The sequence below is a fragment of the Drosophila teissieri genome, chromosome 2R (genome assembly GCF_016746235.2).
Source record: "Drosophila teissieri strain GT53w chromosome 2R, Prin_Dtei_1.1, whole genome shotgun sequence".
NCBI lineage: Eukaryota > Metazoa > Arthropoda > Insecta > Diptera > Drosophilidae > Drosophila > Drosophila teissieri.
The window spans coordinates 12,925,044-12,938,429 of record NC_053030.1 but is presented as its reverse complement, the minus strand read 5'-3'; the positions used below and the strand labels follow the sequence as shown (position 1 = coordinate 12,938,429).

At 43.6% G+C, this 13,386-nt stretch overlaps 1 protein-coding gene across 4 annotated transcripts in view; it reads left to right on the top strand.

The window, feature by feature from the left end:
• LOC122613937 overlaps positions 1–13,386 on the top strand; it is a 39,822-nt gene that overhangs the window by 4,575 nt on the left and 21,861 nt on the right. For all 4 annotated transcript variants that reach the window (XM_043788366.1, XM_043788364.1, XM_043788365.1 and 1 more), the window contains exon 2: positions 4,378–5,136. In XM_043788366.1, the coding sequence (XP_043644301.1) occupies positions 5,102–5,136 (35 nt within the window). In that variant the 5' untranslated portion in view covers positions 4,378–5,101. The remainder of the gene's footprint in view (positions 1–4,377; positions 5,137–13,386) is intronic.

Genomic DNA, 13,386 nt, shown 5'->3' with positions numbered 1-13,386 from the left:
AAACTGATTGTTTTTGTGTCAGATTCTAGAATGGCATTTTGGCATCTCTATTAATTAAACATCAGTCTTAAGGCGAGTGAAACCCTTTTGATCCAAACGAGATTGTCTTAGAGATTGGAATATTGACAAAGAACTATGAATTTGGCTCGGCCAGGCATCCCAAGTAATTAAACGTCGTTCCGAACGCATTTCCATCAGTAATGCCAATCTAATCCCGAGTGGATTGGCAAATACAGCATTTTAATTGGATGGCAAATGGCAAAAATGGGTTTTAGCACATTCAGGCACATCCAAGTGCTTCCTGGTTCCGCTCCCATTCGCAAACACACCTGTATTTCCCGCCCTTACACCTGTCATCGAGAGGATTTCCGTAGTTGTTTTTGCACCTCCTACCTCACCTTCCCCACCTGCTGCCACTGGCACTTCAATAAAAGTTGAAATTGAGCTGAAGCCAGAAAAAGGAGAACCAAGAGGCGGCAATTCCCCGATCGGAGTTTTATGGGTTAAATGTGAACTTTTATTGGCATTTATTATGGCCAGCATTTGAGGGGGCGAGTAGTTTACTTGGCAGTTTGGCAGTGAATGTAAATTTGATTGCATTTCACTCGATTAACCATCAAAAATGGTTGTGAAAAACAAACAAGTGAGTGGGTGGGGTGGTGGGGTTGAACATGTATTCACACAGCCATTTTTCTCTCTAATTGGACACACAGAACTGGGAAGTGTCTACAAAAAATCTAGTTTCGAAAACGCTGACAACTTCAAAACACACAGCGAAATGTATCTGCGCATCTGTGGGATACACAGAGATACGCACCGATACGCGGCAATACGATTTCATATTCGCCCAGAGATCAGGCATATTTTTGGGTGGTCGCGGTCATGTACACAGCCATAAAACATATTTTTCACAGATTTATGATTTGTTTATGCTGCGCTCTCATTTCTCGATACGATTTTCGCGGGGCTGTGAGGTAGCCAACTTGGCGACACATTCCCTGTCTTCCCTGTCGTCCCTGTCAGTGGAATGCGAAAAAAGTGGAACCAAATGAAAAGGAGGCCTGCTCGAGAGCACTTTATTTCCTTTCCCATTTGCCATCTTCTGCTTATTGGCATGAATGGACCTCTGGCTCTGCGTGCCTTTGGCGAGTCGCTGAGTCTGCGGATCCGGCGGGTTTATGTTTAATTATAAATCCCGTTGCCCAAGATCTTCTCAAAGGCGGAAAAGCGGTGGGAAAGGGGGTAAAGGGGGTAAAGGGGGGGCGAAGGGAGGAAAGGAGTTTTGCCATGCAGCTGCTGCTCCGTTTATGGGCAGCCAAGCAACTCGAGCCGCACTCAGCCAGCCATATTCCCCATCAGCGACTCGTCATCGGCGGCATCAGTTGGTTCAGTTGTTGGTGAGGGTTCTTCTGGCCCCCCTTCTCACCCCTCTCCCTGCCACCCACCAGCCTCCCCCCAATGCATAACCATGCCCCCTTTGCTGTCCACCAGCCACGACGTGCCCAAATTGCATTTGCATTCGAGTTATGTGCGCTAATTTCACGTTATGAAATTTTTATTTCGCACATTTGCTCGTCGCAGTTTTCTTGCCTCGTTTTTCATCTGCCAGCAAAAATCATAAAAAAAAAAAAGATTCTGCCGCGCATAAAGAAAATCTCAGCTAAATTTGGCAACAAATCTGTGCAGAAAGCTTTTTATTTGGGTCTAGATAATACTTCGAAACATGCTTAAATTGGTTTGCTCAATCAAATGATATGTTCAGAGAACATCAATGGTTACTTATGTGCATTCACATAACTACTGTGTGCCTCGGGCCAAACTAAATGAGTTCTATTAAGAAATCGTTTCCATTACTCTAGCTTTGGGTCAACAAAGGCGATCTGGCGAATTCCTTAGCCAGTTGAGCGGGGATTGTTCTCTAATCTCGAGACTGTGGCATGTGGGTGACACTTTCCCCCTGCACTTAAGTCCCCCAGAAATTTGAGCAACTCTTTGTTGTTCAATCTGTGGGCGTTGAGTCTTGGATTTCACTTGCTGAAGAGTGCAAAGTAATCAGTGAACGAGGGCACTTGGGAGGGGGAGCAGCAGAAGGGGTAGGGGAAGGGGCACAAACTGCAGCGGCAGCCACTTGTGGGCCTCGAGTGTTGGTAAAAGCGTTTTGTATCTGTCGGATACAATGGGCCATAAATCAGAAGAGTTCCACTTGCCGGCGAGATTGCACTGTTTTTGAGTTTGAGAAACCTATGATATTTAGATGGTGGAGAATGGATTCCGATTCGTATTCCGATTCGTATTCGTATTTGGATTCGGATCCAGAAGAACTGTTTTGCGGTGGTAATTGCACGCTCGCTGAGGCGTAGCGTATGCGGCAGGTTTCCGTTGTTCATTCAGGGGAAAATGGGCAAATGGGAAAGCAGGAAAGCGGGAAGCCGGGAAAGCGGGAAACCGGGATACGATGGATAGGGGGGATAAGAGGGAAAAGCGTAAAAAAAGGGGGAACGACCCAAAATAGCGGCACAGCCAAGTGCGGAATATGAAGCATAACAAGGGCGACACAGGAGGAAATTATGCCATCACAACCTTCCACATTGATATTACTAAACATATTGGGAAAAATGTTTAAATCATTTGAATATCTACATAAATACAAGGGAAAATGCATTTATTTCTTTGTCTTGTTTGTTTTACCAAAATATTATATATCTTTTCTAGTTTATCCAACCATTAAGTGAGAGATACAAATGCGCTTTTTATCATTATATTAGGTATACCAAATTAGAAGTTTTATGATATTTACTCAATCTTATCAATATATAGAATTACCGTCGTTGAAGCGGGTAGTATTTTCTCGCTGTGCGGCGAGAGAAACCGGGATACTACGTGTTGCAATCTCCAATAGATACAGTATTTAGTACTCGACTCGCAGATGCACAGACTCAGATACAGATACAAATGCCACCGCGTGCGTGAGAAGCTTCAAGTTGGTGCGTTTTGCTTTTTTCACGCTCTCGCTGGCAAGTTGGTTGGTGGAAAGCGGGAAAAGCGGGAAAAACATTGAAAAACAGTGGAAAACAGTGAAAAACGTAGGAAAAAACCATGTTCTTTGCCACGCATGGCTGAGTGTAGTAGCTGCAGCTCCATCTGTTGCCGCTTCTGCACCCTCGAATCTCTCGAAGCTCTCGGAACTCTGGAAACTCTGGAAACTCGTATGTGGTCCAAGTGCAGGGCCGAAACTGTAACCGAATACGCCATTAGCGCTGAAAAGGGGGCCCAAAAGAACGGGGAGCACTGGGCCATAATTACATCTGCATCCGTTCTGGCCAAAATGGTTGGGGGTCACACGCAGATTGAGGCCATGATTGATGTTACCCACTCTGTTCCGGCGCAGATCGCACGGCCGCCTTATCAGTGGCCATCCATCCGCAATGCCAGACATTCCCATTCTCCAGCGCCAGCAGACTCCGATGCTTATTCTGCTGCAAATCTCCCTTGATTCCATCAAATTCACAGACCATAAATCTTCACATCTTCACTTCAGTTCTTCAGTTCTGCGGGTCCGGCCACTAAATGCCTTCTCACACAGCAAGAGTAACAGTTGTTCTCCAGCCAAATGGTTTAAGTAAGTTTTTGCGGCATTTAATTGCCAATATCGTTAGGCCCGAAACATCATTAAAGGTTTTCACCCCGAGAATCAGCTCTGTTCATTAATAAGCACTAATTGCTACAGGTATGCACCATTAGGAATTTGCAAATACAGATTTGGAATTTCTACACTAGTTGAATACTAATTAAAAATACTTTACTTATACTTTACCTTTATCGTAGTTTTATAAATCTATTTTAAATGTGGAGTAAGCCCCTTATTGGCGTTGCAATATTTTCATTTGATTTGATCACAATAATTGGCTTTAAAGTCACTTAGCAATAATTGGAAGCCAAATCGTTGCTAGTAATATGGTGCACATGATCTGGCACTAAACGAAAACGTGACCCTGTCAGCATTACACATACAAACGATATATATTCCCTTAATTTACCACTTGTGGTTTCGTAGCATATCAAATAAGTGTAGTAAATTCCAATTTCAAATTTTGCCCGGGCAGAATTACGACACTTCTGCTGATGCTGTAACTCTGTAGCTCTGAAACTGCGAAACTCCTCAAAAGTGGGAACCTAAAATCCCATTCGATGCGACTTGTTGGAAGCAAATGCTTCGAATTTGTCACTCGACACGTCAATTATATAAATCGCTTATTTGACCCACCCGAAATGCCCCTCTTTCATTTTATTTGGATGCTTGTTGTTGATGCTGATACACATGAAGGGGATATAAATTTGAAAATAATGTGTGAATTTCTCCTTTTCTCCTCGTTTCAGCGCCACGCAGAGAAAAAAGAAGACCAAAACCAGAGGAGTTTGTCAACGTGGAGCGTAAATGAATGAAATAAGTGAATGTGAATGAAAATATTTCGGGTGCACTGAAAGTGTTTCCAAGTGCGTTGGCAAATGGAAGTGGAAGTGCTCGATCGCGATCGCAGCTGAGGATTATTGATTCCGTCGAATTACGGAATTACGAATTACGAATTAAGCCTTACGAGTTACGAGTTACGAATTACGGATTGCACAATCTACAATCCGTCCGCGTCTATAGAAATAAATCTCCGGCGAACAGTTGCAGCTGCCGCAGCTACTTTGGCTAATTGATTTTCATTTCGGTGTCTGTTTTCCCCATTTGTTTGTTGCTAGCTGGCTTGTGTGTCCGTCCGCCTCTTGCAATGAGGCGTCCAAGAGCTGCCAATCGCCACAGCAACAACAGCAGCAACAACAACTTGCCAAGTGAACAAAAACAAGCTGCAAACCAACAAGTTGGAGTACATGAAGTGAAGCTGCGCGACAATTGCGTTTGCGCCTTTTTGCTGCTTTTTTAATTAATTTTAAGTGTCGCCGTACTCCGTTGCCCTTTTTTTTCTGTTTCGGCCGGGAGCGGTACAGATAGCGCTGGAGCGGCGAAACCCTCCGGAAATCGACAATTTAATTTACAATACAACATTAGTACGGACATAAAAGCGGATAAAGGCGAGCGGCCCACGGAGAACCGAAAATGTTCGCGGGAATAAGGAAACGCCTGGCACGCAAGTAAGTCACCAAGAAAACTCCAAGGCACTTGAAAAAATCCTTTCATCTATTTTCACAGAATAAATAGAAAGGTTATTTAGACAAAAGTATAATTTCCCATTACCCTATTATCATTCTCAGAAGAATATATAGTTTTATATACAAAAAAACCTCTGAATTACTCAAATTAAACAGATCCGACTATGCAAAATGAAATCATAATATGAAAAAAGTTCTAAACAGAATAACAAATATTATTCATTTAGTTTGGCATTTAGTTTCCTAAACGTTTATCAGTATTTCATTGAATTTTTCAGTAGTCACATTCCACAAATTCGTAGTTTCATTGATATTTTAGTGGTCACATTCCACACAACCTTGTTAAATACCTAAGAATTACATTACCTTTCTTGAGCTCACACTTTTCTCTGTGTGTAGACCACCCCCTTTCGCCCCCGGAGACGATTATGTCCAGCAGCTTTTATGTGTTTCCTTCCACTTTATCAATGCCGTCCTTCTTGGTCGTCCTGCGACTTCGACTGCTGCCTTGCCATGCCCCAATTCCTTCGTTAATGACTTTCGCGATAAAGGTCATTGGTCGCTGGGGAGGTCATTGTGGGGAGGGGGTCGGTGGGGAAACCTTTTCAATTTGCAAAATCGCTGACAAAAATGGGCGAGTAACTGAGAGACAGCCAAGAAGAGGGCACGTTGCAGTGGCAAAACTTACTTTTGTATAATTAATTTCTGGCGACTTGCGATACACTCCCTCTCCAGTTCGGCGAAGGCCATGATTTTGCGACTCATCGGCGAGCAGCGGTCATCAGTCATCAGACATTATTATTATAATGATTTTTTTTGCAGCGTTAAATGAGCCAATTAGTTTAAAATCTTTATTATTAGCTGATTGCTGGCTGATGGCTAGCATCTTGTGGACCGGTTTCGTTTGGCCTAAAGCGAAAATTGAATTATGCTTCGATGCGATTCGAATTTCGAGATTGCCTTGCGGGCCATTACCTCTCCAAAAATTAGCAGCCGGAGCAATCAAAAAGCCATCTGCCAAATGATTTTCGTGGGAAAAGCAATCGCGATGGGAAAAGCAACGAAAGTTTGCGCCAAACTATCAAAGTTTTAGCATAGAGATTGGAAAAACATAGCAAAACGACAAAGTTTATGTTCAGAATGGGGTAATTAATCAATGTGCATAAATTGAAAAAAGTTGTGCTAGAAATAGTTGAAACCTAGGATAAGTAACTAAATGATTGAGTTTATATTGGATTTTCATAGGCCACAAATGACTAAAATTAAGTTAACTTCAGGAAATCCTGTATTACAAGATTGTCTCAATTTGTGTAATAACATGAGCAGTTTTGAATCAAGTAAGAGTACATTCATCTTACTCTAGAGTATCTCTATTTATGTGGAGCAGCTAGAGGTCGTCCCACGGAGAACGACGTCCAGCAGTGGTGGCCTTTATTTACAAGTCATGATGTGCTAATTATTACAGAAAAGTGCAGTCGAATGCCTTTTAGCACTTACCGGGTGACACGCCCCCCGGAGGCGGAAGACGATGATAACTAATGCCCCAAACACATCAGGCAGCCATGAACCCAGGTGCTAAAAACACCTGTGCAAATAGAAACCCAAAAGCCCAAACCTAAAGCCCAAAGCCTAAAGCACCTTGTAGGTGGAACTCTCGCATTTACATACTACACCATGTATAGCATATATATGTAGAAATGTATCTTGCAGATACATAAGCATCGAGCCAAGTGGAAGGGGGCTTTTTTCGGAGCTTGGCCCCAAACCTTTGAGATCTCCGTGTTTTGGTGGCCCACACACGATAATGTTCGCTTAGAAACGCCTGTAAGGCCCCTCCCCCGCGACTTCCCCCCCTTCCCCTCTCCTAACGCGGCATTCAAGCGCGACTAAAGCTAAAAATAATTACACAAAAGACATAACACACTTTATTAAGCACTAAACATTTGATGGCTGGGATGTGGGCTCCAAAAGTCGGATGGAGGCAAGTGCAGCTGCATGCAGAACACTCGGAGAAAATAAAAACCACATTAAAGTCCTGATTAAAATTCAGACTAATGCCGTTTTTTATTTTGGAGGTCTTAAAACGAAGTCTTCAAAATTGTCTGTGTGGGATTATGATGTTCTGTTGAGATTCTCGAGATTTGCTCTTCAACTTTTATTTTGCCTTTTGACCTTTTAGGTATATATTTCTTTACTCACAGCAATTAAACATATAAACAAGCTTGATTGCTTTTTAAAATTTCTCAATTTTTATTATGCATAAATTTATATATTGTATATTATGTATTTCAAATGTATTATTGTGCTGAGTTCTTCCCAAAGTTCTTCTTCAAAAACCCACCCACTTATCTGCTAATTTATAGCTTCCAGCTAATAAATGTCTTAGATTCGTTCTCCCTTCAAAAGTTATTTACAATCTCCACAATTGAGCACATTTAAATATTCCTTTTTTCTGTGTATGCCCAAGATGCGATGATGATGGATTCTCACGAGCGTAAAACCAAAAGTCATTGGGATTTATGTATGCCTGTGTGTGCGCTTGAGAGTCGGGAACACATTAGTGCTCCTCAAAACTTACAGATACTGGCCTCCTAATTATGATTGATACGGGAGGAAGATTCGTGCGACAAGAGTTACATATGTATGTAGAAGAGTAACTGACGCTGGGAACAATAAGAACTACAGCGATATATCCGCCGGCAGTTTCTTCATTCATTCTTCGTCGTTCTCCATTTCAAACGCATTTCGCCCTGTTCCCATTGTTTTCCGCCTTTTGCCAGCCATATCAGATGTATCTTTTACATCTCGACGCTGCGCATGTGCCTGGTTTTTATGGATTTTGTGGGTTAAAGGAAATGTGGTGCAACAAAGCGTGAGGCAGTGGCAGTGGGAACTTACAGTTATGTAGGCTATATAGAGTGCCCCCGCCGTTTTCCAGCTTAGATTACACACAAAGGAAAAGGCATAAAATGGAAATGGAAATGGAAATGAAAATGAAACCAAGGCAAACTTCAGGGCTGCTCTTTGGCAATTAGCGGAAATCCAAACTGAAACTTTTCGTGATGATAAAACAATTTACGCAGGGGTTTACTCAGCTGTTACAAAACTCCACATATGTACATATATATGTAACCATGTGTGTGATTGGGGGTTAGAGTTTATTATGCCAAGTGACGAGAGGACAAATTGATCGACTGATAGAGCACACAAACACACAACCCCGAGCTTTGCGATTGCCACCCTGTGGTCATAAATGCGCCATTAGCACTAGCAAATGCATCTAAAAACTCCAACTCCACTTGGCCGTAAAAATCCACACTCCCACTCCACTCGAAGAAAAAACACGCAGCAAAGAGGCAAAAGCACAGGCATTCATTGCACACCACACAAAGGAAAATGCCATTTTATGCATTTCAAGTGCGTCTGCCTCCACTATCTGGCATCTCTCTATTTCTACTCGGGATTGGATGAATGGATGGATGGCTGGATGGATGGATGGGTTGGGGAATTATGCTTATGTATCAGAGCCCGGGGTCTGTTTTTGATGGGCGTCCCGCACTTCGTGTGTCACAGAAACTGAAGTGTCAATTCCATCATAAGCCAAAGTGGCGCACATATCGCATAACGCATCCCAACTCATCTCATCTCGAAAAGAGGCCGCAGATGACAACAGGGATGGGAGGAGAAAAAGGAAAATTATTGAACAATTTCACAATAACGAAAATAAAACGGGGAGAAGAAAGCCCGAGAACTACAATTGCACCTCGATACATGCCGCATGTGGCCAAGTTCACAGCGAAACCGAGATGCTCTCACAATAAACACAAGTAACCTGATAGCTACTAAAAGGTTTTAAGTTCTTTCAATCTGGTTGTGGTTATTTATGCAATGTATATTCAAGAAAAAAGATGTACAAACTGCATAATGTTATTTACCTTAATACGATCGCCATCACGTTTATTTATAACAACTATACTACATCCAAACGATAGAAATTCACTCCACAGATTTGCATAACAACACGTTTTGCGCCGCAAGCTGGTTTTATAGTATTTTATGCCATCAATTAGCCACCTTGGCCTCCATATTTGGCCATAAATCAAACATCAATAATTCGCTAAACGATCAAGTCGCGAATTCGACTTCGAAGTGATGGAATAACCTTTTACCAATACCAGGAAATGCTACATTGCACCTAACATAATTTATGAACTCAATCTAACGATCATTACTCGGGATTACTATCGCTGCCTTGAATTAGTTAAGCGATTTATAATCCCAAAATGCCAAACCATCAGTTCGTGAAGCTATGGTTGCGAAAATCCCGAAGATACACTGATCGCATTAACATCGATCATTCGGGCCCTAAAGTCGCTGCACCTTATGGAAGTTATCCCCATTGAAATTAATGGAAACATCTGAGGCTGAGCAGCCCCACATTTCCCCCTGTGGGAATGCATTTTGACAGCAAACACGCCGCCGCAAAAGATACTCGTAGTATAGCGACAGATATAGAGATACGATTCTCGCCGCCAGTCTTGGCGGCATTTTCACTTTGGGTGCGACAACTGCAACGGCGGTCGCCGTAATGATGAATACCTTTTTAATGAGCGGCTGACACATGCAGATGCAATGGAGATGTCAGCCCGCGATTTATCATCTGGGAATGGGGATTCGGGGACTCGGTGACTCGGGGTTCCGGGGATTTGGGGGCGGCCACTCGGATCGGGATCAAGCCAATCCCTGGTGCGTGGCATGACCCTAACCTACCCCATCTCAACGCGCTTGATTGCCAACTATTGTGCGTTCGTTCAATTCCGTTATTGGGCCTAAACATGCAGAGTCGCAAAAGTCAGTGCTACCAGTCCAACACGCATGCATCAAAAAAAATTCATAAAAACACTAGAAATAGTTTCTTCTATGCTGAATACAAAAGGATACCGTATAGATAATAACAAATAAATCATGCAAGTTCTTATGAGCTTATAAGCTATCTTTAGATGATCAAAACTCTTTTCTCTCTCTTGCTTTGATTCATAAGTTATCCTTTCCTTCCATGTTGTTGCACACTAATTATAATTACATACATTTTTGCGTCATGTCATTTCTCGCTGTGCACCGATATGTACAATGTACATGTGTACTTCGCACACGTATACACATAATGAAATATTCCCGTGCATAGTTTCCGTATTTGCCACTGCTCCCCAGCCATTTTCCAGCTGACCGTACTTGCTTTCTAATTAAAAGTTCGCCCCTAACGTTCGCTTTAAACGCAAGTCAGTTTTTTGGGTTTGGTCGTCGTTGATGGTGGGTTGATGGGTTGGATGGGATGGATGGGTGGATGGGTTGGATGGGTGGGGCTCCCCAAATGAACCCCAAAACGAACGCAACCCCGCCCCAAATCCAGCCGACACGACCTGGGGTTTTACAGCCAACTAGGTGCCATTGTTGTTAGCGGGGCCAGCGAAAATGTTTGTTGATAAATAGAGTTTATGTGTGGGTACGTGTGTTTATTGCCCGCCCGGCCAGGCCAGGCCAGGCATTCGTTATAGATGTGCCCGTTTGGGCCATAAGGGGCACTGGGGCGACAGGTGGCCCCGGTTCGAGGTGCGTTATCTGGCCAGCGACAGCGGATATGGCCTATTGAGCCAGTGTTTATGGGTCATTAGGGTGCGTGGTGGTGTGCTGGCAAACAATTCGGCAATATCGGCTGGCGTCCTCCTCCTCCTCCTGCTCCTCCTGCTCCTTCTGCTCCCCGCAATTAACGTGCCATTGTCCTTGAAGTGAGAGCGATACTGATCGCTTCCGCTTGGCCAAGTGCCAATCAAAAATCTGCATGCAAAGCACCCGAGAGTTGAGGAGCGGCTCCGCTTAAAGCGTGGCATGCAAATAACTTTCCAAACAGACGGCTGCACCTAGACGGCTTCCTTTTGGAGGCATGGAGCCGTCGCCTACACTGAGGAAAATTCGCACTCACTAGTGGCTTAATTACTTGAAGTTCAGAGAGGTGCATACAGCAATGCAGAGTAAATAACAACTTGACTAAAGCAATAACAAATGCTAACTTACAACTGAATGCTTTGTTCGCTTAATGAACTCATTACAAACTAAAATGCTAAACCACTCGAAAGCGAAATAAATCGTGTCTCACATGCAAATGTTCAAATAAAACTTACTTTTTAATGCAGTAAGTGATTAAACGTTGTTGTTATTAGTTTCTTGTCAGTTCAGAAAACCTTGTTTAGCAGCATCATTATGAGTAATCACATATGCCTCTTTTGAGCACAATGGTAATGAGTTAGAAAACTGTTTTCAATACACTGTAAAGTCAAGTGCTTAAGTCGATGTGTGGGGTATATAGTTTCAAGTCCAATTCGCAAACCGCCTTTATTCTCCGAGTGCCTTTCTCGATATGCAAATGCAGTGGCCACCATCGGCTCGCGCCTTTCAATCAGCGGAGGTCCCAGGTGTTTGGCCAGGTAGGCAGCAAGTGTCCACTTGACTTCCGTTTCGTGTTGGAGGCTCCTTGGTTGCCCGATTCCTTGGCTGCTTGGGCTCCTGGTTCCCGGAATGGAACGTGACACAGGCCTGTCTCTGGATGGCTTTAATCTATTGCATTTGGCAGCAGTAGCATTGTATTTACATGGCAGCCATTCGGCCCTTGTTTATATTTGCATAAATATTTACACAGACCAGCAGATGTGTACATATATGACTGCGGCTTTTAGCTTTTCGGTTTTCGGTTTTGGCCCTTACCCTGGCGCCTCTTTCCCATTCATTGGAGCTTCGAATGCAGCATTATGCCCTTCCCCCTGAAAAAGGGGAGCACCCGTGGATTTGGCACTCTACTTTACAGCGATCTCATTTCGATTCGGCAACATGGCACTCAATTATGTCGTCGTAATTTCCTGTTCGCCACAATTATATGATGCTTATCGCCAGCCCGCTTTTTAGCTTTTTAGCCATATTCCATATCCCATGTTCGGCTTGGCTCAAATGAAGCGTGTGTAATAAATCCCCAACGCGACTTGTCGTCAAATTATGCAAATTTCCAGTGTGGGCCCGGTATCACTTGGGGATCAAAATGGGAGACGGAGAGGCGATATGCACACATGCACCTCCAGATTTGGGTCATCAACTCGGCGCATCGATGACATCGGGCGAAGAGGCTGTTGAAATGAGAAGGGCCAACTACTCGCATTTCTCATCACGCCCACGCGGCTCTGGAGCAGTTTTGGATCAGTTTTGGAGCAGCGCTGGGAAACAATGCCATAACTACTTAGCTGAGTAGCTGAACCCAAAAGCCCTTTACACACAAACACGCAAACGCACACGCATAGATGCAGATACAGATACAGATGCAGATGCAGATGCACATGCACAGATGCAGATGCACCCACTTTTGGCCTCTTGTTTGACTTTGCCCAACACTTTGGGCCATACTTTGTCAACTGACAAAATACACATTCAAGAGGCAGAAAAGATAGTGTGGGGAACATTTAGCTTGAACAGCTTAAAAACAGCCATATCACTGGTATTTTGTATCTGCATGAGCAGTTTAATAGTTTAATAGCAGTAAAAAAGATTAATAGTATCTAACCACTTTACAAATGTTCCTTTAAATACGTTTTATGGTTGCTTAAACACCAAATTATATGGTTGGGAGTAATAAAACCTGAAGTCCATGCTTCTATGTCTTATAATAATGCATTATGCTAAACGGAGATATATAATTAATGTAATTTCAATGGGAAATCTAAGATCCTGAACAACACAATTACCATTGCAGCAGGTTACAGTGAAACTTAACAGAACTACTTATTGTGTTATCTACGACAACCCACCATTAGCAACTGCCGCCCAAATAAAGATCTCCGCCGTGCAAATGGCGCAAGATATGTGGCCAGATCCGACGGGGAAATCTCCGCAGTTGACAGCCCTGAATGAAGACCCCATTCTGGAGCAACTTCTGGGGGAAGGAGGACAGGCAGCTGCCACGCCTATTTGAGCTGGATTTGGATTTGTTTCAAGTCTGCGAAATGGGTTACATGTGAGGCGAAGACGAGGGCCCTTTGGCGAGCAAACAGACGTGCCAGTGCCACTGCGAGTGCGAGTGAGAGGGGGGAGGGTGCAGTGTGGGAGCGAGAGGCAGCACCCACTGTGCAGCGGAGCAGAAAGTGCACTAAGCGCGGATTTATAACGGAAGCTTAGTCCGCTCGCCAGCTCATG